Source organism: Onychostoma macrolepis, chromosome 09 (genome assembly GCF_012432095.1).
Source record: "Onychostoma macrolepis isolate SWU-2019 chromosome 09, ASM1243209v1, whole genome shotgun sequence".
Lineage (NCBI taxonomy): Eukaryota > Metazoa > Chordata > Actinopteri > Cypriniformes > Cyprinidae > Onychostoma > Onychostoma macrolepis.
In genome coordinates, this window is record NC_081163.1 from 26,660,751 (window position 1) to 26,684,161 (window position 23,411).

Below are 23,411 nucleotides of genomic sequence, written 5' to 3' on the forward strand. Positions count from 1 at the left end.
AAATAAATTCAATGCACACAGACTGAAGTAGTTAAATTTTTTTTTTTTTTTTAATTGTGATGATTTTGGCTCACATTTAACAAAAACCCACCAATTCACTATCTCAACAAATTAGAATACTTCATAAGACCAATAAAAAATAATAAAAAAACATTTTTAGTGAATTGTTGGCCTTCTGGAAAGTATGTTCATTTACTGTATATGTACTCAATACTTGGTAGGGGCTCCTTTGGATTTAATTACTGCCTCAATTCGGCGTGGCATGGAGGTGATCACTTTGTGGCACTGCTGAGGTGGTATGGAAGCCCAGGTTTCTTTGACTGTGGCCTTCAGCTCAACTGCATTTTTTGGTCTCTTGTTTCTTATTTTCCTCTTGACAGTACCCCATAGATTGTCTATGGGGTTCAGGTCTGGTGAGTTTGCTGGCCAGCACACCAACACCATGGTCATTTAACCAACTTTTGGTGCTTTTGGCGCTTTTGGCAGTGTGGGCAGGTGCCAAATCCTGCTGGAAAATGAAATCAGCATCTTTAAAAAGCTGGTCAGCAGAAGGAAGCATGAAGTGCTACAAAATTTCTTGGTAAACGGGTGCAGTGACTTTGGTTTTCAAAAAACACAATAGACCAACACCAGCAGATGACATTGCACCCCAAATCATCACAGACTGTGGAAACTTAACACTGGACTTCAAGCAATTTGGGCTATGAGCTTCTCCACCCTTCCTCCAGACTCTAGGACCTTGGATTCCAAATGAAATACAAAACTTGCTCTCATCTGAAAAGAGGACTTTGGACCACTGGGCAACAGTCCAGTTCTTCTTCTCCTTAGCCCAGGTAAGACGCCTCTGACGTTGTCTGTGGTTCAGGAGTGGCTTAACAAGAGGAATACAACAACTGTAGCCAAATTCCTTGACACGTCTGTGTGAGGTGGCTCTTGATGCCTTGACCCCAGCCTCAGTCCATTCCTTGTGAAGTTCACCCAAATTCTTGAATCGATTTTGCTTGACAATCCTCATAAGGCTGCGGTTCTCTCGGTTGGTTGTGCATCTTTTTCTTCCACACTTTTTCCTTCCACTCAACTTTCTGTTAACATGCTTGGATACAGCACTCTGTGAACAGCCAGCTTCTTTGGCAATGAATGTTTGTGGCTTACCCTCCTTGTAAAGGGTGTCAATGATTGTCTTCTGGACAACTGTCAGATCAGCAGTCTTCCCCATGATTGTGTAGCCTAGTGAACCAAACTGAGAGACCATTTTGAAGGCTCAGGAAACCTTTGCAGGTGTTTTGAGTTGATTAGCTGATTGGCATGTCACCATATTCTAATTTGTTGAGATAGTGAATTGGTGGGTTTTTGTTAAATGTGAGCCAAAATCATCACAATTAAAAGAACCAAAGTCTTAAACTACTTCAGTCTGTGTGCATTGAATTTATTTAATACACGATTTTCACAATTTGAGTTGAATTACTGAAATAAATGAACTTTTCCACGACATTCTAATTTATTGAGATGCACCTGTATATGCTGTAATTTCAGTCTCCTTCAAAATAATTTTAATCTATTAAGCTTGCTCAGATGCGCAATGGTCTGGTCCACATCAAAATATTTCAGATGGCCAATCAACTCAAATAAGGCGGGGTTGATGTGTGACGCGTTTGTGTAGGCAATAGTGATGCACGCAACAGGGGCACTAAAAATGGCACTTTGAAGGGGCAGGGGCTCTCATAAGATAACAAGTAAATGTGTGCACATTTTGAATATTACCTATCTTTCCTGGTGTAGGTTTTCAGTAAATTCACTTGTCTTAGAAACGGATTCATAACACTCACCGAGTCTTCCTGAGACTTGAAGTAAAATTTTGGATCTCTTATTTGGACAAGACCGCCCCAAGTGTCTTCTTCTCACATAGCAAATGTTTTCTGGCCCAGCTCCGGGCCACAATTACTTTTCCCTCGGCCCAAGTACCGCAAAGAATGACGGCCCTGAAGTGGCCCAGAACTGGATTAAAGACAAGGGCCACACATGGGTCATAACTGGCCCGAATCTCAGCCAGTAATCACCCTTAACTGGCCCTGAACTGGGCCAAAACATGTTTTATTATTGGTACCAATTCTCAGCCTTAAGTAAACCAGAATCCCAGAATCTGAGCCACGCCTGAGCCTTATAGCCCAGACCCAATACAGAATATTAATATTTGATGATATTGTATTGTTTATTACTATAATCATCATTATTCATTTTGTGAAACGTTTTGGTAATTGTACACACAAGCTATGCCAATTAAACTGAATAGAAAATCAGCCTTAAAATCCACAGGTCATGTAACTTTGCAATAAAAATTGTATTGCATTGAAAGTGTTTTATTTCTATAAAGAACAAATCAACCAATAAAGAGTGAGTGTATAATGTATACAGTCTATAAGAGAAACGTAACAGACAGACAAGTGTAATCAAGAATTGATTGCAGAAATGTCAAAAAGCATTACCACAGTAGTCCAAATGACGATACATTGCGGTCGCAGTCCTTTCTGGCAGGATATAATAGTTTAGTGCGAGGAGCAGGGCATAATTAAAGTTGTTATACGCTGAAAACACCATCGATCCACTCCGTGAGGGCGTGCGTTTCTTATTCAAACAAGCATCACCTGAAACACTGCATGTCGCAATCTATGACAAAACAGGCGAGAGCCAATGAGCGTTTGATATCGCTGCAGCAAAACTTGTTGTAAAGCTTCCTAACGGCAAATTTTTTAATTGTTACTATAGCTACAGAGGAAGGAGATACATATCGCTGATGAATGGTTGGAAGTTGGATCGGTCCCTCACACAAAGCATCACATGGATATCGAGGATTTGAATAAAAAATTAAATACTTTTATGATATCTTTTCAAAAGGTACACTTTTTTACCTATTAGGTTCAAATATGTACACTTTAAATACTAATATCTACCTTTAATGTACCAAAATGGACCCTTTAGGTACAGACGTACCTTTTGAAAAGGTACCGCCCCAGTGGCAGCTTTTGTACCTTTTATTTCTGAGAGTGTATGTAAGGATTCTAAGATTATTTGTACTGAAAATAATATTATAAAATATAATCAAATTATAATTAAGTGCAGTTTAATGCCGCTGACTGATTTACTGATTTGCTTAATTTTGAAATGATAATGTTTCATTCTGTTATGACTTGCCAATTTAAACAATACTACACCATTTCTGTGATCATTTTATCATATTTTATTTATCTTGTTTTTCATGGGTCACATAATATGCTGTCAGGTCACTGCCTGATTTGGGCCACATGATGTGTTTAGGAATAGGGCCTACACATGCACAAAATCCCAAAAGCAGTGTTTAGCTTAGGTAAATCATAAAAGGGATTGTAGATCTCATTGTTTTCAGGAGTATTAGAATGCTAAAGTGCATCATAAGCAGACAAACTCTGTTGACAGTTGTGTGAATTAAATTCAGGACGTCATATGAAAAATGGCCTTTGATTTACAGGCAGTTGGAGGAGGCAAATAAATTTGCTGTCGTGCATGGAAATCAGTTATGTGTTGAGGAACACACTTGTCTTTTCATGCATTTTCCTCCTCTTTCACAACATCATCGTCTTCCTCTATGACGCTCCAGAGCTAGCTACAATGTTATGACCACCGTTAACAATGAGCAAAGATAGGCTGCTGAATCTCTTTTAAAAGGCAAAGGCAACTTCTCCTTCGTAATACTTTCCAGAACCCTGTCTATATATCTGGATCTTGGAGCCCTGGCAAATTTATATATATATATATATATCAAATTTCAGAGTCAAGTAGTGACTCTGAATAAAAATAAAAATAATAAATAAAAATAAAAATATAATAAAAATATTATAGCAGTCGGTTCTGACATTCAAGTTAAATTCAAATTATTGCCCATAACTATACCAACCAGTGTTAGATACGTTAGACACCTGACAAAGTTTGCGTGTGTGTCACTACCGTTTAAAAGTGTGGGACCAGTGTAATATAGATAAAACGTATTAGAATGATTTCTGATGGATTGTCCGTTTTAGCCAGTGACAGAGCATCAAGCACGTGTTTAATTTAGACAAAGTCATAAAGATATAGTTCTACTGTAATGCTTATGCAGGTCTAATATGAGACATGCCCACTGCTGTGCTGCCTAATTCTTATTTAATAGTTTTAAAACATATCAAATAAATACAAAACCAAGTTAAAGAGTTGTTTAACCGTGTTTATTTCCTGGATTAAAACTGCCTACTTAAACTAGGTTGGCATAGACAAGTCAAAACTACTCCGTGGTTTTGTCCAAATTCAGCTTAACTATTTTCATGTCACATGGTGACAACTATCCAATCAGGTAACAGATTATCTGACCTATGTAATTAGTCAGGAAAATAAACATAAAAGCTAACAATAAACGGATATTGTTCTCTGTGTGCAGTTTTCTTGGTTTTGAGCTCATAAAATACGATGTGTTAAATTACAAAGCATATACACTGTGTGCAAATATGGAAGCAAGGGGGTTAGATGAGGAGTTCAGAAATGTTTACCCGTCTGCCTTCGGGGCGCACTCAGGCCGGTCTGCGTCAGAAACTCCGATGTTCTCCGCGGCGGAACGACCGACTTCGACAAGCGCTGAGTCTCTCGCTCCTTACGTTTTTTTCCCAGCCATCATTGGCACTAGCTCCTCAGCAACTTTTGGATGTCGTTTCGGAAATAGTTGTTATGGTTGCAAAGTTCCACAGAACGCCGTGTTTCCGTCTAGTGTTGTAAAACAAAATGCGAATGGACAGTCTGCCAGTAAACCCGTGGACTATGGTGATGGCTGGCTTAAGGAGGTCGCTTTTTACCAAAGTTACACAGGTTCCTACAGAAGAATCCACCCTACCTATATTGATTTACCTGTAGTTCATAGAACAATGACTGGAGATTCCAGACATGAGACATGTTTGACAGAAGGCCACCAGCCATGGAACTGGACAAACAATTGCAGCGGTCAACTTCATTGCTCCAAAGACCAGACGCACAGCCTGCATATCTGGAAGCCATCATTAACAGGTAAGACTTTGTGAGATCTGCTCTGTGAATCACTCCTCGCCTCTCTTCATTAGTTTTTGACACCGCCTTATTAAATGTCATGACCATGTCCGTATTAAAGTAATTGAATGAATTCTTAAAATAAATAAGCACAGGCTAAGTACGCCGAAATTAATCAGGACAAAAATGTAAAACGTTCCCTGTTAAGTTAATAGAGTTCTTTTGAACCTGGCTTTCTTTGGAAATTTACAAGACGCCATTATTTTGGTTTTAAATTAATACATTTAGATTATTGGAAGGTGTTTCTTTAAAAGGCTGCGTTAAGGTAAATTGCAATAAATGTTACATCATTGTTAATCTTGGAATAAAGAAAAGATCTTGTAACAAAAGACAGCCCTATGATTATAATGATTTATTTCCACAGAGGGAACAGCGGTTTCATTCTGTCAGCGCGGGAGAAAGAAGCGGGTTCCTTACACAAAATTGCAACTGAAAGAGCTCGAGCGGGAATACACCAACACTAAGTTCATTACAAAGGAAAGGAGACGTCGGATCGCTTTTTCTACAAACCTGTCTGAGAGACAAGTAACTATATGGTTTCAAAATCGTCGAGTCAAAGATAAGAAGAGACCTGGAATCTGCGAAGAATTTTAATCCTAAAGGTTCATTTATGCATATGCTGATTTATATAGTGAAGAGTTTAGCCCTTTGTTCTGTTTTTTATTAACAAGTGCGATATATTATTTTATTATTTATATCTTATTCAAATATTTGGATGTACTCGGATAATTTTATATTGGCGTCCATGTTTGCTGAAAGAATGTTCAGATGTTCAAACTGTTTCAGTAACTTGTGGGTCCCCCCATTTATAAAATTATAAATTGTTATAATTTAAGTATTGTTAAACAATTGCCATTAGTTATTTCTACACCATAAGCCAGGCCACTGATCTTTCCTTTCAGTCAAAATGTTGTTTACTTTTCGTTTCATGTGAGTGCAGCACCTAGTTGTGTATAGTACCAGAGTTGTATGGACTGATCTGTAACATTGACGCTAATAAAAAAAAAAAAAAACCTTTCAAGCGTAATGTTGATTTAAGAGATCCGAGCGACTAAAAATAATTAGTTTTAAACCGTAAAACCGTGGCTGGTTTCCCCGAAGCACCAAGTAAAACGTTAATAGCGTGGAAATTGCTGTATTTCAATAATTCTGTATTTTCGATTGCTTTTGCATTTATCATAGAGATATTAAAGTGTTTTGTTTTATTTATTGCCGTTGCAGAGCTACTGTACACTATTCAAGTGGCTTGAATTCATTGTTTAACAGTAATATACCTACAATTTTATGTAGCCCTACTTTGAGAAACATAAATTAATTTCAGTAGAGGATTGATATTCATAATAGTACGGATTCCACAACTGTTTAGGCCTGCAACGGTCTGTAAATGTATTTTATACATTATGTATTTATACATAAATGGAAACTAAAAGGCTTCTGGTAAAATGTAAGCTATGCCTTAAATGTCCTCGAAGTCGCTTTGGATAAAAGCTACATGTTTTGTTTTTTTTCCAAATGTGAATAGTAAGCCTACAAAAATTTAAACACACGATCATTGCGTAAACGTGATAAATGTGAAGAATAAAGTATTAGTTACAATATTTAAGTGCGATATCCATACACACAGTTATTGTTTTGCTAAATCAGCCCACAAATAGTTGTTTTATTGTTTGTCTAATTATTTAAAGGTTAATTGAAAATCTTTGGAAAGCAAAAAACACAGGAGAAAAATCTACACAACACAAGCTTTCAAATAGGATTTCATTATTTCATTATTAAACATTAACATCTTCTGAAACTGGCTCTTCTCACTGACCTTGAGACATATTGTCAGACTAGACCTTGGCTTAAAGAGGTCTCATGAATAAAACTTGCCGCCAATTCATGAAGCTGCATCGCCACCTACCGGTTAGCGTGTGATTTGCATTAAGATCATTTTTTTGCAAAAGAAGTAAACCATTCTGAGAATTAATTCAGAAGCAATGATCATTTAATAGGGATGGCGCTGTAAGTTAGGAATAAATATGCAATATGCAGCGGCAAACCCCAAAACTGTAATGTAGAGCTAAAAAGTTATATTTGTTGGTAAGAAAATACCCCCCGCCTCCGCCCCCAGGCTGGGGGCTCTCATGGCAACTCGTGGCTGTTTTACGTTTTGCCGAATTGCTGGCAAATTCATGTGAGGGTTTAACAACGGCAGTACTTAAATGGCATATTTTAAAGAAAATGTTTATAGTTCTCTGTCATGCTGTTTTCAGCTTTTAAAAGCGACGCTTTTCATCAAATTATCTTCCTGGTTGTTTGGGACAAATTGTTAATGAAATTATATGACAAACGGTTTTACTGTGGCTTTTAAGTGCACTTGGACTTGTTTTTGGTAAATCCGCATCTGGACTTTGACCTTGAACTATACTGATGTACCATATCATTTTCGTGTACACACTTTTGTTTTTAAGGTTGATTCTGGGCTTCTGTGTTGTCAGTACGCAACATAATGTGAATTTCTAAAGCAATCCGATTTTAAAGATTTTCATGTATTTACTGGACCCGTAAAATGTGGGAGGTTGTACTGTCTCCACTCTTTCCGGAAATTGCCTGTTTAAAATAGTCGTTTTGCCTGCACGTGCGTGTATGTGCACATTCTTTAAACGGTGTTTTGGATCATCTGGACAAATCTTCGAAGGTAAGATAAAATATTACTTGCATATCCTACAGTGTCAAATTTGAGAGACAGATTACAAAGAGAATCCGATATATAAAGTAATGTTTAATTTCTTACACCGATAGCGCGGCATCTCAAGACAACGGACTTAAATGTTTATGTAAAATAGCCTATTATAAAGAATTGACACTGTTAGGCTTTTCTTTCTTTTTTATTTTATTTTATTTTTTTTTTTTACTTGCTTTTACAATAAATATTTCACAAAAATAGTGAATCATGCGTCACCTAAACCTTATTTTACAATATATAGAAAAAGTCATAGATTGAAATGAATGAATCGAACTAAGATATCCGCCACTCTGTAACGAAATGATTAAAAAGATGGAATTTTTATATATTTTTTTCTTTCTGGCATTGGGAAATTTTCACATTTGGGATTTTTTTTTTTTTTTTTTTTTTTAGTTGTATAATACTCTATCAAAAGTGCAAATAGGCTATTGCACAGAAAGGATTTAAACATTTTTTAAAGCATATGTTTGTGAGATTAACGTTTCTTAAACCTCTGTTTATAGGCTACTTAATAAAACACGAACGCTGCTCTTTTGACTATGTAGCCATACCAGCTGTAATGCATAATGTATATATGTATACATGTTCAGCTATATATATATAACACACACACCATCCAAATGCATGTTTGCCCCCATAAGCAAGCCAAAGGCACACCAGTAATCTTACTTTCTGTAGTCTAGCCTTCATTATTAATAAACGCTATATCATTTTGTGCACTGTATTATGTAAGATATGCAAAATAAAGTTAGGCTTTTTTTTCTTTTTCTTTTAGGTATTTGCTTGTACAATACATATTTTACAAAAATAGTGAATAATGCGTTACCTAAACCTCTTTTACTTTATATAAATATAAAATCATAAATTTAAATAAATAGACAAGGAATTGATCTGGGATGTCTGCAAATGCTGTTTGTTATTTTATATGCTTTTTATACAATGCCTATTTCTGACTTTGCAGCACGACTGTCACATGGGCGTGGCTAAACATTTTATTTTGCATAACACGTGATGGTGCATTAACAAATCAACAATTACTTTGCTAGTATTCTTTAGGGGTAACTAAAAACGGTTTTAAGAAGCGTTCGGGCAAGCTCGTCAGAAATGTGCGAGCACAATCTTCTTAGTTCTGGGTATGTTGCTCCCCTTTTGAATTTTCACTCTTCCGACTCCCTGTACCTCCAAAACCTGCGAGGCAATGGAGTCCATCTATCTGGGCTTCCGCAGATGTCCTACGGTAGAAGAGAGGTGTGCTCGCTCCCGTGGACTTCTCCAAATTCGTGCACTACTCCGGCCCAGAGCCGCGCCTACAGTGGCTACTCTCAGCCGTTTTTTAGCAATTCAGCCGCTGTGAGCGCTAGCCTCAACACTCACAAAAAGGGCTCACTGGAGGAATCCGGGAGGTACTACTTCCAAGATGTCAGCCACAAATCAGAGGAGCCTGGACGACCTAATGCAGTTTACGCAAGTGAACAGAGGCTCACTGACTCCGCCAGCAATGAAGTTTCAAACTTGGAAAGGCGACAGCAGAAAAGGGTTGCACAGAATGAACTTAACTTCATTGATCAGCCAGTGACTGATGCTTCAAAGCAGTCTGTCAGCTCCATCGCTCCATTTCAACCATCACTGAACACCCCGACTATTAGATCAGCCTTCTCCGATGGTACGCAACTTCTTCCTTAACCCTTCCGTCATAGACACCAACGCTGTGCCTAAATGCCACTCTTGATTTCAGTGGATCTTACTCTGTAGTCTTTGTATGTGTGATGTTATAAAACCGTTTGCTTTGTTCGGTTATGGGCAAGCTATTTCAGCCATTGAGTTTGCCACACTTAACTTTTCAACACTATTTTGTTTTCAGACAGAGAAAAATAAAAAAGTAATTACGCATGCTCCACGATAAATGACAGAGGAATCAGAGTTGTCGTTGTGTTTTTAAGGGTTAACATCTTTAGATGAATATGCTAAATCAGTGATTTTCAGATTTTTTTCTTTTTCTTTTTCTCTCTTTCCCAGGACTGCCGTGGTGTCCCTTACAGGTGAGATCAAGAAAAAAGAGGAAACCTTACACGAAGCCACAGTTAGCTGAACTGGAGAACGAATTTATGATGAATGAATTTATAAACCGACAGAAACGAAAGGAGCTTTCGGACAGATTGGAACTGAGTGATCAGCAAGTGAAAATCTGGTTTCAGAACCGCAGGATGAAGAAAAAAAGACTTATGATGCGCGAGCATACCTTCACTGTTTACTAATTTTTCTTCTTTTTTTTTCTTTAAATAATAACAGTCTAGGATTTGCTTTTTAGGTGGTGACATCATTTATACAAGTGACTTATGACGGAGATGCAAGTCCGCCAAACCCCTCTATCTGGAAATGATTGTCTATGCAATGTAATTTAATATGAAAGCTGAATAGGCTATTGAATAATTAAAGCTGAACAATTTTAAATGTATATTTATTAGACATGAAGTCGCTGCATTTGTATGTCTGGTGTATGTTTTTGGTGGAAAAATGGTAATTCCAAAGTTCTAATGTTAGCTTGCTATATAGTCTAAATAGAATTCTTTGTAGTTTAAAACTGCAGCAACATTTAGAGTAGGAACGTCATGTGTATATTGGGTTCATAACATACATTCTGGCGTCATTTAAAAGTACACTGGGCAGCTAACATAGCTGAATGGAGTCAATAAATTGTCAGACGTTCCAACCTTTATTAATTTTGATAAAACCTAATTTGTATCTTTCGATCTAAAAATGTAAGTTTTGTTGTATTTTAACCAAAAGTGTTGTGTGTAATATTTATTAAGTGTTCTGTAAATTCTGCATTACATTAAACTTCTGCGTTCTTGTGCGATGCTTGTCTGGTTTAATTCGATGGGTGATTCTAAAATGCTCTACTAAAAAGCAGTGGTGCCTCTAGTCCAAGCTCAAGTTCGTTTATGTTAATACACAAACTCCGGTGTGCGAATATCTTTATTCTATGAATCTCCATCATTTTATATTTTTTGAAATTATATCTAATAGAATTAAACTAAACTTTAACGAGTTAACTAAGTGCTGTAAGTATGCGTTAAGGGTGCGTAGGTCAAAAAAGATTGGACGGCTAAACAATTCATTATTTAGCCGCGCCTACATTTTAGTATTTACTTTTTTAGATATGTAGTAAAAACTTCTTCATTTGTCTTTTTTTTTTTTTTTTTTTTGCTTCAAATAATTTGTTCACATTGCGCCAATAAATAAACTTGCTGATTATTCATTGGAATAATGATTGTATAATTCATTTTGAAAAGAGTATATACGGAACAGGTAAATCAGTGGTACCATCGATTGAGTGCGAAGAAAAAACTGGCCTATACCAAATATAAAAATTATATTTTAATATCAGCATGACAAACCAGTGACATGTAGACATAGACAATGTTTGTTGTTTAGGCTTTTCAATCCCACCTTTCTAATGCACACGCAATGCACTTACTGTTTTTCTGCAAGGTATACTGGTAAACAATATGGTACAATTATAGTACTAAAGTATAACAATAGGTGTGTGTGTGTGTGTGTGTGTGAGAGAGAGAGAATATATATATATATATATATATATATATATATATAAGTAGGCCTGTGTAGTTTGTAAAGTAGTTATTACTCTCCGCAACTTAAAATCATGATTGCTAAGCACTACCACGGTACACCTTCACCAAATATATTTAATTATCATTAAAATTATACAGTATTACCACAATTTTAATTTAAAATACATATTTTCTGAATATATATGCGTGTATATATATATATATATATATATATATATATATATATATATATAGCCTATTTAATTATAAATTAATAATTAAATACACACAAATAAGACAGTTAACTTTGGTCCAAGTTAATTGTCTTGACAATTCCTTTTAAAATCGATAAAGACTGAACTGTGTTGAAAGACTGAACAAGCAAGAAACAAATGGAATGGAATTTTCTTGAGATCACTGCCAGACGTTTTTCGACCGCTGTAGAAACTGGGGCGCAAATACAAAGTTAAGGTCAAGTTAGTGACCGAAATTGACAAATGAAGACAAATATAGGTATCATCCATATATATATATATATATATATATATATATATATATATATATATATATATATGTATATATATATATATATATATATATGTATATAATATTTGTACAAGAGTTTGCACAAAGAAGGCCAAACAGCAATACAATTAATTTGATGCGCTAACGCTCAATATAGGTTTACATTATTGTTTTATTTGGTGTTGAAAAATCTTTGGACATCCACTGGTAAACAGACCTGCTGTGCTTTTTCACTTTGGGTTCTACCCAGAACAAATGAGCAACACATGAAAACCCTAAGTGTGGATCGTACAAGATTTCTTTAGACAAGTTCGCGATTCAGCTAACTTTCTATTTACGCACACATGGAATTTGACGTGTTAAAATTAAATCAGATATTTTTTTTATTTTTATTTTTTTGTGGAATGGTATGGCACAAATTTAGTTTTTCACTAGTCACTATAGGCAGGTATGTAGATTAAATAACAATAATAAAAAAATAAATAAAAATAAAAACATTTAAAATACAACAGTCAGTACAAAAACCATGTAACTACTTTGGTTGTTTATTTGTTTTACAAGCTTAACACTAACTTTGTGTCTCATATAGATATGAGGTATGTATATATCAGGGAGAAAAGAAAACTGTAAATTTGAACTTTTTCTGTAGTCTCTCGGTAGGAATGTACAAGTCAAATTTTACCTCCACCCAGGACACTACACCATAGCACATCCTTTTGCCTGTGCAATAAAATGATTTGGCTGGCGGTTGATGGTGATTGCCGGGTGCGCATTGTCTCAGACCACAGACGTTCAAAGCCAGAACAGTTGTTTTGTACTTGGCAGTGTGAATCTGTGTATCTCTTCCTGTTCTCCCTTTCAATAATTGCGTCGAGGAATTTTATTTAAATCATGGCTACTGGAATACATTATCGGACCAAAATGGAGATTTTACTTCACGCTAAAAAGAAAGGTACAGTTGAAAATGTTATTGCGCTTTACTAGCTATATATTGCCCTTAGTCGCTTTTGGAAAAGCATACACTGTTTACACTGTGACTAAATTTCTACTTTCTGCAGACTGTGTGGAATAATCAGAAAATGTTTTCGCTGACATCGCGATAGATAACTATATTTGATTAACTACATTACCTTTCTGTTGGTTTCTGTGTCAGCTCCTACATTTTTTCCTACTTATTTTCTCTTTTTTTTTTTCCTCTCTGTTTTTCAGTCTTCCATGTGCCTTGTCTGTATAGCCTAAGGTATAACAAAATATGGACTTTCCAGGAATTTTATTAAAAGAGCATATTAGCCTACAGGTTCAGAAACATGCGTATAAACAATGTGTTTAAAAATGTACCGTGCATTTTGATCACAAATCATGCTAGTCTCAATTACCGAGTACGGGGAAAGAAAGAGGCTAAAAACATTGCAGTTTTGCTTCAGTCGTCAAAGTTTTCTTTCGGCCGTGAGGGTAGGAGGTTGGGAAACTTAGGAAAATCTTAAAATAAAGCAACTGACTAGTACAACTTAATGTGGTGCGTTGGAAATTTATTGCTTAACGTTGTGATAAAGGTGCTTTATTTCATTAACTACTGTATGATTTTAAACGAAATATTTAATGTGGTTTTTCTGTGATTGTTTACTAATGCCTTGTAATACACGCGGGGAAATCAACAAGGGAGTTTCAAAAATGTAGGCAACCAATGACCTTCCTCATGCGGTTACCTATGAGTCGCTCACTTAATGACTGATATTGATATATGGTAATTTTTTTTTTTTTACCGGATCACATGACACAATTACCTCAAGAATCGATCAAGATGAATTGCACGTCAGCGTACGTTTCCGATTTTTTCTTCCTCGCGAGTCCTATCCACACGCATATGGTGCAATAGATGGGCAAAGTTTAACAGTCAAGCAGACGATTTTTCCTCTCTAAGGCTAACGCGAGCAATGACGGACTACGATGATCGCAGCAACTGTGCATCTAATATGTATTTACCGTACTATGTTTCTGCTCCTGACTTTTCGTCGGTCTCGTCGTTTTTACCCCAAACTACATCGTGTCAAGTAAATTTTCCCTATTCTTCCAACCTAGCGCAAGTCCAACCTGTTCGTGAAGTGACTTTCAGGGACTATGGACTGGATCATCCGAGCAAATGGCATTACAGGGGCAATTACGCTTCGTACTATTCAACGGAGGAGATAATGCACAGAGATCTCCTGCAGTCATCAAACAGAGCGGAAATGATTTTTAAAAATGATCCCATGTATAGCCATCACGGAGGTACTAACTCCTCGTGCAATTTCTTCACCAACGTCGGCCGAAATGGGGTACTTCCACAAGGATTTGATCAATTTTTTGAGACTGTTAACTCTGAGAAGCCCAACCCTGACCAGTCCAAACAAAAGCCAGATACGAGTGTCCCCGGAGATGCTGTATGCAATGTGTCTACAGATAGCGCGGAGCAGACCAAACGAGACCCCACGGAAACCATGGAGGAGGAATCCTCAATATCAACCTGCGATGAAGAAAAGAACGACTCAAGTAGGTCCACGCTTTTAACGGCGGTTCAATTCACATTAGTTTATCGGTTAGCTTTTATGTGCCGCTTTATAAGCATGCAAAAGTTTTTATGTAGCTAGTAAGATTCTCTTTGCTGTTGTAAAAATCTTTACGATGTGGAGGCGCTTTCGTCGGATCATTATATATATCTATATATCTATCTATCTCTCTCTCTCTCTCTCTATATATATATATATTATTTATTTATATATAAACAGGCTATATATTATATATATATATATAGCGGATGATTTGTTTTGAAGTCAGAAATAATCGTCGCGATACGAATCGAGAAAGACCACAAAGGTTATCAAAATCTTCAGCCCATTGCTTGTTTCAGTGGTAATTACTTTTATTATCACAAAATATTTTAACTTAGAAGAAAAACACTTTAATCGAACTGAAAACACACCTACGGATTACTCATGTGCGCGTGCGTGCTTTTCGACGTTAAGTGTGTGTGTGTGTGTGTGTGTGTGTGTGTGTGCGCGCGCTTGAGCGTGTGGGCCGCTTGCATGCTTGTGTGTATTTCATGTGGCAGAGCTTGTGTTGTTTTTTAGTTTATGTATACATAATCTCGTTTCTCCAAATGTTTTGTTTTTGTAATTGCAATGTGGATTACACAATAGTTCCGTTATTGTGAGAACAATTTAGGTATTAGTAGCCTATCTGAAGTATCGGATTGACACGAATTTTTAATGTCATCTCCTGAAGCATCTGCAGTTGTATTGCAACCGAGTTAGATTTCAAATTCATTGTAATGTAATCAAGTTACGTTTCTTTTTGTAGGTGCAACAAAGTCCAGAAAAAAGAGATGCCCATATTCGAAATACCAGATCCGAGAACTTGAACGAGAATTCTTTTTCAATGTGTACATAAACAAAGAGAAACGTCTGCATTTGTCAAGAATGCTCAGTCTTACAGACCGACAAGTGAAGATTTGGTTCCAGAACCGAAGGATGAAAGAGAAAAAGTTGAATCGAGATCGTCTCCAGTATTTCACTGGAAATCCATTGTTCTGAAAGCCATGATATTGGCCGAGACGATGAAACGATGGCTTTTCTATTATGTCATAATTGTGGGACATCATCCATTCGACGGACACCTGGGTTACTTTCACGTCAACTCTGTATTTTACAACTATGCAAAATACTTGCTATCAAAAATTAATGTGATCTGCCATTAAAATTCTGCACAAATGATCTACAACAGTGTATTCGCGATGAGGGAAATTATGAGTTATCAGGAACATATAGGTACCTCGACAATCTCTTCATAATCTGTGTTAATGCCACTGAAATGCAGTAGCTTTGTATTTGTATTTATTTATTGTATTTTGCATTGTTCCATGAATTACATTCAAGTACTGCAAAAGCAGCAGTGCGTTTGGTTACATCAAATCAGTACGCAATTACATTGAGGTAGAACTGTGTATGCATTTATTCGTTTGAAGCATGTAACGTATCTATGTATTGAATAAATAAAAAATACACCAGATTTCTATATGTTGCTGTGACGCCTCTTGTGTGTGATGGAGAGCGTGTAAGTCAGCCACAAAATGTGTTATTTAACAGTTATTTGTTGTTACAGAGTTGCATTTCAAACTGTTAGGCCTACTTATTTTTAAGACGAATACTGAAAAATATTACAGAGGAAGAAGGAACGTGAGATAGAGAGATAACTATTTTCAATGGTAACTTTATAGGTCTTTGACTAATTCCTTTCCTTGTATGTTGTTTTACACTAAGGCTATTTACTAAACCTTGAACAGTCTAGACAGTACAATAAACTCTGGGCAGTAAATTAAATTGGGGCTATTGGACCCACTATCCACTTCAACTGCGACTTTGCCCTGAAACACAAAGGGTGCAGATGTTTTGTTTTTCTGCCTAAGATGTGAACTCAGTATGTGATAAAATAAAAGTGAAAATATAATTTTTAAAAAGTGTTATGTTTTGAAATCCTCGAATTGAAAACCTGCGCATTACACCTCACCACGTTTCTACAAGCTTTACCGGGCCGGTTTATGACAAATGTAGCACGTTAATACTAAAAGTAGCAAACTTTTCCACAGTGGTTTACAAAGTTAGATGTCGTCAACCAGTGTAAAACTTAAAATGAAATATTGCATTTGAACTTCTGTAATGTCAAGGTCGTCACCCTTAACCTTTTTGAATAAGTAAAGGCGCCTTTTTGAGGTTCTCTTCGAAAAACTACGCCCTCTCAGAGGCGCCGCAGTGCAGCACGGCCCAATATGGCCGCTGCATCCACTAGCTCCCACTGGCAACATACTGACCTGCCTTTAAAGGCCTCTATACTGTTACCTCTTACAGGGCTAGGTTAAATACTATAGGCAACTACACATAGACGCCGTTTGGCTAGGTGATATGCTGTAAAATAAAACCATATAAATACAATCATATCACTTCCTACATAATGGGTTTCTTTCTTTCATAAGGAGGATTTAGGCAAGGGCAACAATGCAGTAATATAAGGCTACTGCTAGTGTTTCGGTGGTGTTTTTTTTAAGACTATGCTTAAAGAACCAAAAGGCTTACAAAAGAATCTTGGTGCTTAAATTATTTGTTGATTATTATCTCATCAGTGAACATATATTGAAGAATCGACTACCTCTGTGGAGGCAGAATATACTGCAAAAACCAATCTGAGTTCTGTAGTTTTACGCAAACGCAGAATCCTACTAGCTAGTTTTGTTTCCTAGATGTGAGTTTCCTAAATGTTTTAGCCGTGTGTACAATATTCCCAATTTACTCCAATATTGTTCTGTGTTTTATAATTTATTTCCTGTCATAATAAGGAATCTTAGACATCCCATTGTTTATTTACATTTTGTTGATACTGCTTGAAGCCACGAGAGGGCGAACTTACAGCAATGATTTGACCTGGTGCTATGTGTAATCCAAGTGTAGCAGTTCTCAAAACCAATGACTATGATCTTGAGCGGAGTTATGTGATCCATTATAATGTTTTTACGCCCGTATACTGTTAATGGCAATACATTATTATTGCTAGTCCCTCTTATCCTTAATTAGATTTATGCTGCTGCATTACATTTCAAAATAACCTGAAAACCCAGAAAATGTATTTAATTTTAGTTGCGTACGGAGGATTAATTTCTTAAGACAATTTCAGTATACATCTGTCTCAGTGCCTTTTACACGCTTTAACATTTGGTTGTACAGTCCCTTTTTTAGGAAACGTTCCGTTCAATAAAGAGATCATACATAAACAGAACCGCTACCATTATTATTATTATTATTATTAATAACTATTATGATTGTTATTGTTGTTTTGTTGTTGTTAATAATAATAATAATAATAATAATACTATCTGTCGTCGTTGTTGTTATATCATCCTTAATATTGCAAGCATAGCCAATTACAACGTAGCAGATTTTTAACGTCTTAACCAGCTTTTAGTTTTATAATATATTTTGTAAACAGTTCCTTGGGAGACGGCAGATTTGAGTGTACACTGAAAAAAAAAAAAAAAAATGAAATACTTCTAATGACACATGGATTATAGCATAACGTAGCTGAAGTCTACTACTTATTTAGGTAATTATTCAGCTGTACGCTTCTCTACGGCATCCTCTTATTAATCGTATGTCTATTTTTATTCATTTCATCTATTTATTGCACACCAACAAATTAAATAGCCTAGACAAAACCTTTGTCGAAGAATCATAGCCTGCACTATTTACTAGAGTGCAAATGAGTGTAAATGTATTTACCTTTAAATTCATAACCGAGATAAATTATGCATTTCGTATAGTAGTAGGCCTATAATATTTTGACATATGTGATCATCAAAACATTATACTTCCAAATATGAAAATTGTGTACCTACTCTGCGTTTATGTCTGTTTTCACATGTCAGTCCTCTGCAGTGATTCTGTATTTCTTGTATGTATTTATCTGGGAAAACTGATAGTGTTTACGATTTACTTAAGTGTATTCTAGAAAACCCACCTATTTAGCGCGTGCGTGCTTTTTATGCTTTATTAAAATTATGTTAAAAAAATCTGGCATGATTGTTCCTTAATCTAAAATCATGTTAATATTTCTATATAAACAAGTTCATAACTCCGTAGAGCTATATATATTATTATAATTTTTTTTTATGAATACAACGACAATATTACTGCTTTGTGACAATAAACACACTGCCGATGATTAATTCAAAGTCATAGCATTTAATTATGTGCGCATTTTCATTGTAACAAGTTCTGAGATTATTTGATAACCTTTGTAAATGCTGTTTAATTCTGCAGACATATTTACATATTCAGTCATAACGAATATTAGTGTACATATTTTGAAAATAATTTGATTGTTGCATATAACGTTATTGCTGAGTGAGTGAAGATGAAGGTTAATTATTTTTAAAACCAAAGTGTAAATGCATTTAAAACTCTCTCTCTCTCTCTCTCTCTCTCTCTCTCTATATATATATATTACAAGACGCACAATCATATAAATTGATTTATAAAACCCCTCTTCAATCTGTACATTTAAAAGAACTGCATTAACTACGCAAAGATGAAAATTTATTTAAACCTTTGACTTCCGCTATATATTTTGATATATGCTATTGAAACAAATAACCTTCCTTACATCTTTATAATGATAATGTGAACGATAACGTGATAAAACACACTGTCTGGCTAACATATAATTTTGATTTAACAAGTACAATGTTTCTTTTATTTAATTTAGAAAATAACAGCAAACAACAAACATGGTATTACATTAATTATTATATAGTAATCACATTTAAATTTCCTTTGCGTCCGATAAAACTGCCTGACTGCAAACAGGCAACATCAGTTGTGTAGATTAGAATATAGATGATAAAATAAATATATAGAAAAGATGAAAACACAATGTTGCTTTTCACCATTAATCCAGTTAGCGCTGTTTAGGCCCACGTCCGCCGCCTCATTTTGTTCTGCATTGTTCTCTGCATTTTGCCTGCTGAAAATGTGAACTACGAGAAATTCCTTCTGCGGTGTCTGCCGACATTTCTTGTCTTGACCTTGAATTGGAGTTAAAAAAGAATACAATGTAGACTGTGTTGAATGCTGTCATTTATTTTCCTGGTCCTTGCACTTTAATCAGCAGTATATAAATATATATATATATATATATTAGTCCAATTTCGTCACATTTGGTCTTAATTGTATATGGTATTCTGAAAATGGATTCAATGTTATTTTGACCGACTTGAACCAATTTCAAGTCCTTGTTCTAGGTGTCGCTGTTGACCACGTCTAAAACTTCAAACCATGTCAGTGCGCCCACGTGATGGGGAAGAGCCTGCGTCTCAAGGCCATTTTCAAATTTCATTGGTGCGAGTGTCATGTGGTTGCAGAGAGACTCTGTGGGTTATACAGGGATTGTTTTGCTAGATATGTCAGCTTACAGAGGATACTTCTCTGCTTCTTAAATATATATACATATATATATATATATACATATATATATATATATATTCTCCAAAATGTCCTTTCCCAACAGCTCTCCTGCTGCAAACACGTTTTTGGTAGATTCCTTGATTGGCGCGTGCAGAACAGATTTTTATTCCAGCAGTAACATGTACATGCCAGCCACTGCAGAAATGGGAACCTATGGAATGCAAACCTGTGGACTCCTGCCGTCTCTTGGCAAACGGGGGGAAGTAAACCACCAAAACATGGGCATGAACGTCCACTCGTACATACCTCAAACTGATAATTGGGCAGATCCAAGCAGGTCCTGCCGATTAGAGCAACCGCTCAACCAGATGTCCACCTGCACATTTTCACAAAGCATAAAAGAAGAAACTAACTGTTGTATGTACTCCGACAAGAGAGCAAAGGTCAGTTCGTCCGAGATTCCCGCGTACTCCAACCTGATTCCCGAAACATGTTCCGTTGATAGTCCCGAGATTCCGGTCCCTGGCTATTTTAGGCTAAGTCAAACTTATGCGACGGCGAAAAACCCGGACTATGACAGCGAGACGATGAGCCCGAACACTACGTTAATGCAGCTGAACAGGGTGACTCCAAAGGCGCAGTCAACGCCCTTTGTCGAGGTGGAAAAGAAGCTTACGCACGATCGGGACACAAGGAGCTCTTCCCCGGCGCAGAGTCCAGAGCCCAAAGTCAGCACGCTGGAGGAGAAGACTTGCTCAACTGAGGCGTCTGTCTCCAGCCCTGAATTGCCACACAGAGAAGGCAAAGGTGGGTACAATAAACGGATTAATCGCGTCTTGGTGTAATGCGAACGCTCCGGCACCATAAAACCCAATATAAAACACAAACAACCCGAAAGTCGTAATGTTTAATGGGAGTCTTACTCAGGTTGCAGTAAAAGCCTTAACAGGAAACAGCGCTGCGAGGGCGCGTTAACATCAAATACCTTTTGTTGCAAGTGACTTGACATTCTTCTTTACTCAATATAAGCAGCAGAGTCTCGTTGAAATGTATTTACAGCTTTATCCATTCAGCACGAAAATGAATGTACTTTTAATGTAGGAACCATTCATTGCCATTTATTTGTTACTAATTTAACATGGTTAGTATAGCTTGGCAAAATCATATTCCTGGTTGTTAAATATAAAAATTGCATGCATAAAAAATACATTGGTTATAAGCAGTAATTTAGCTTATTAAAAAGACCTGTGTTAACTGAAAAAAAAGAAAAACAATAATAATACAAACAATTCAGTAAAAGTACGCTGTAGAGACAATCTAGTCAACACTTGTCATTGTGTGCTGAAAGACCAAACGAGGGCACATGGGCTATTATTTTGACTCATAGGCTACTTTAATTCTAATGAATTGTAGGTATAGGTTTAATTATGATAACTGTTTTAACAAGCATACGCTTTCTATTTTTTCATGTAGAAAGAAAACGTGTCCTAATTTCCCTTTTCGTTTTGCTGTTGTTTCACCTTGTCTTTTTGTTTTGCAGAATCTAAAAACGACACACCGACGAGCAACTGGTTAACCGCGAAGAGTGGAAGGAAAAAAAGATGTCCTTACACAAAACACCAGACCTTGGAATTAGAAAAAGAATTTTTATTCAACATGTACCTGACTCGGGAGCGCCGTCTAGAGATAAGCAAAAGCGTCAACCTCACTGACAGACAAGTGAAAATCTGGTTCCAAAACCGCAGGATGAAACTTAAGAAGATGAGTAGAGAAAATCGTATTCGTGAACTCACATCCAATCTCACTTTTTCGTGAGCATGAAAACAAGAGCATTTCAAAAACTTACCTCCCCGTTTCGATCCATCTGTGTTCTCCTGTATAATGTTGACATGAGGGCAGTGTGCATTGTTTTGGCTACTTTCACGTTCCAATGTTGTGATCGTTGCTAAATCTTTGTCATTTGTTGCTACATCTTTGATTGCATTTGAAATGTGAAGCCTTGTGTATTTCAGTATGTTTCACAAGGTATACAATTGGTGTTAGGTCTTAACTTATATAATAAGGTAGAAACAGACTGTTCCGAGCGGTCTTATTTCAGCGGGGACAAAGCAAAAATGTCGCAGAAACATTTGCGCTAAAAAAGGACATTAAAGCACATTTGAAAGTAAAGGGTACCCATTATTTCTCTTGTGAAAACGTACATTTACCTGAAATAGTTACGTATAAAGTTTTCTGTATAATAGATGTTTAAATATGTCTGTATCAGTGCATGTTTGTGGCATGTGGTCGGTGGACTAATAAATTTATTATGTCATAATAATGTTTGTTGTAAAATTTGTATAAAAACGTTTCTAATCCACAGTTTAATCAGGGCCATATTGCATTCCCCAATACTACCCTCAAACAAACACATGTACAAGAGAACATTGTACACTTCCGCTAATTAAAACCTCTTTGTAAAATATGTGGGCAAAACAAAGTCATTTAAAAATATGATCTTATGTTAAAATACAGTTCGTGTTTAAGCCTGAATGTATGTAATTTTCTATTTTTTTTTTGTACTTTATTTATATATTCAAAGACAAATTAGCAAATGCAAACTAATTTACAAATAGGCCTACATGTTAACTGATATGTATTCGAAAAGTTATGTCCATATCCTATGTTTCATTGTTATGAAAAGGCCCAAAACAATTTCATTGTTTTGATCGACGAAAAAGCCATGGAATACTAACTTGCTTTGCACTTGTTAAATTCTTTAATTAAAAAATAAATAAGATAAAAAGTTACGGACGTCAGTGACAAACAAAACAAACTTTTTCTTAATTCATGTATGCCCAGAAAGGCAATCAGAAGATTTACAAAAACGTAACTCTAACTATACATGGATCAAACTTCAACTTGATTTGGTCAAATTTGTGTTCAAAAGGGACCAGGTACTTATTTTCGTATCCTATCTTTCCACAAGTATAAAATTTATATTAATGTTCTGATTTTTCTTGCTATTTTCTTGCGTTGACCACTCATTCTCATGTGCATACAAACAAACAAACACAATGCCACACGTCTCTATAGGCACATGTTCAGATGCATCCAAGTGTGTGACCACAGATGGGAACGCAGATTATAATTCTGACCAAAACTGTAACAGCTGAGCTCTTAGTGACAACTTGTCGACAAATAACAGTTCACCACATTGTTTTCTCACTCAGATGATTTTTTAAGGAAGAAGACATATGCAATGAATTGCGTTTAACCTCTCTTTACACAAATTATCTACTCGGTCTTGAACCTTTTTGTTATTTTATTGTAATGTGACGTAGCAACATCCTCTTTATTACCATCAGTCATTCCACATAGTCGTCGCCACCTTATTCAGTGCTCGACGTGTATTATTATCTAAAAAGACGAGAATTCACATATTTATTATTATTATTATTATTATTATTATTATTTAATGACACACGTGGGTAAAGACACTTTGAAATGCCAAGAGTCTTT

General features: G+C 36.1%; 4 protein-coding genes across 5 annotated transcripts; all 4 read left to right on the top strand.

The window, feature by feature from the left end:
- The first annotated feature begins 4,425 nt into the window (after nt 1-4,425).
- On the top strand, nt 4,426-6,089 carry hoxd13a (homeobox D13a). Its single transcript, XM_058787755.1, has 2 exons — nt 4,426-5,061; nt 5,465-6,089. The coding sequence occupies exons 1-2, from the start codon at nt 4,512-4,514 to the stop codon at nt 5,692-5,694; spliced, it is 780 nt and encodes a 259-aa protein (XP_058643738.1). The 5' UTR covers nt 4,426-4,511; the 3' UTR covers nt 5,695-6,089.
- A 2,838-nt stretch (nt 6,090-8,927) lies between these two features.
- On the top strand, nt 8,928-10,578 carry hoxd12a (homeobox D12a). Of its 2 annotated transcripts, XM_058787647.1 has the most exons (3): nt 8,928-9,491; nt 9,845-9,867; nt 9,961-10,578. In XM_058787647.1, exons 1-3 carry the CDS (start codon nt 8,933-8,935, stop codon nt 10,081-10,083), a joined length of 705 nt encoding a protein of 234 aa, XP_058643630.1. In that variant the 5' UTR covers nt 8,928-8,932; the 3' UTR covers nt 10,084-10,578. The 2 variants fall into 2 exon arrangements, with proteins under 2 accessions (XP_058643630.1, XP_058643628.1); XM_058787645.1 differs by having other exon boundaries at nt 9,845-10,578.
- A 3,200-nt stretch (nt 10,579-13,778) lies between these two features.
- hoxd11a (homeobox D11a) lies at nt 13,779-15,969 on the top strand. The gene is made up of 2 exons (XM_058787533.1): nt 13,779-14,454; nt 15,262-15,969. The coding sequence occupies exons 1-2, from the start codon at nt 13,860-13,862 to the stop codon at nt 15,492-15,494; spliced, it is 828 nt and encodes a 275-aa protein (XP_058643516.1). The 5' UTR covers nt 13,779-13,859; the 3' UTR covers nt 15,495-15,969.
- Nucleotides 15,970-19,750: 3,781 nt separating this feature from the next.
- hoxd10a (homeobox D10a) lies at nt 19,751-22,196 on the top strand. Its single transcript, XM_058787520.1, has 2 exons — nt 19,751-20,717; nt 21,451-22,196. The coding sequence occupies exons 1-2, from the start codon at nt 19,997-19,999 to the stop codon at nt 21,723-21,725; spliced, it is 996 nt and encodes a 331-aa protein (XP_058643503.1). The 5' UTR covers nt 19,751-19,996; the 3' UTR covers nt 21,726-22,196.
- Nucleotides 22,197-23,411: the final 1,215 nt, after the last annotated feature.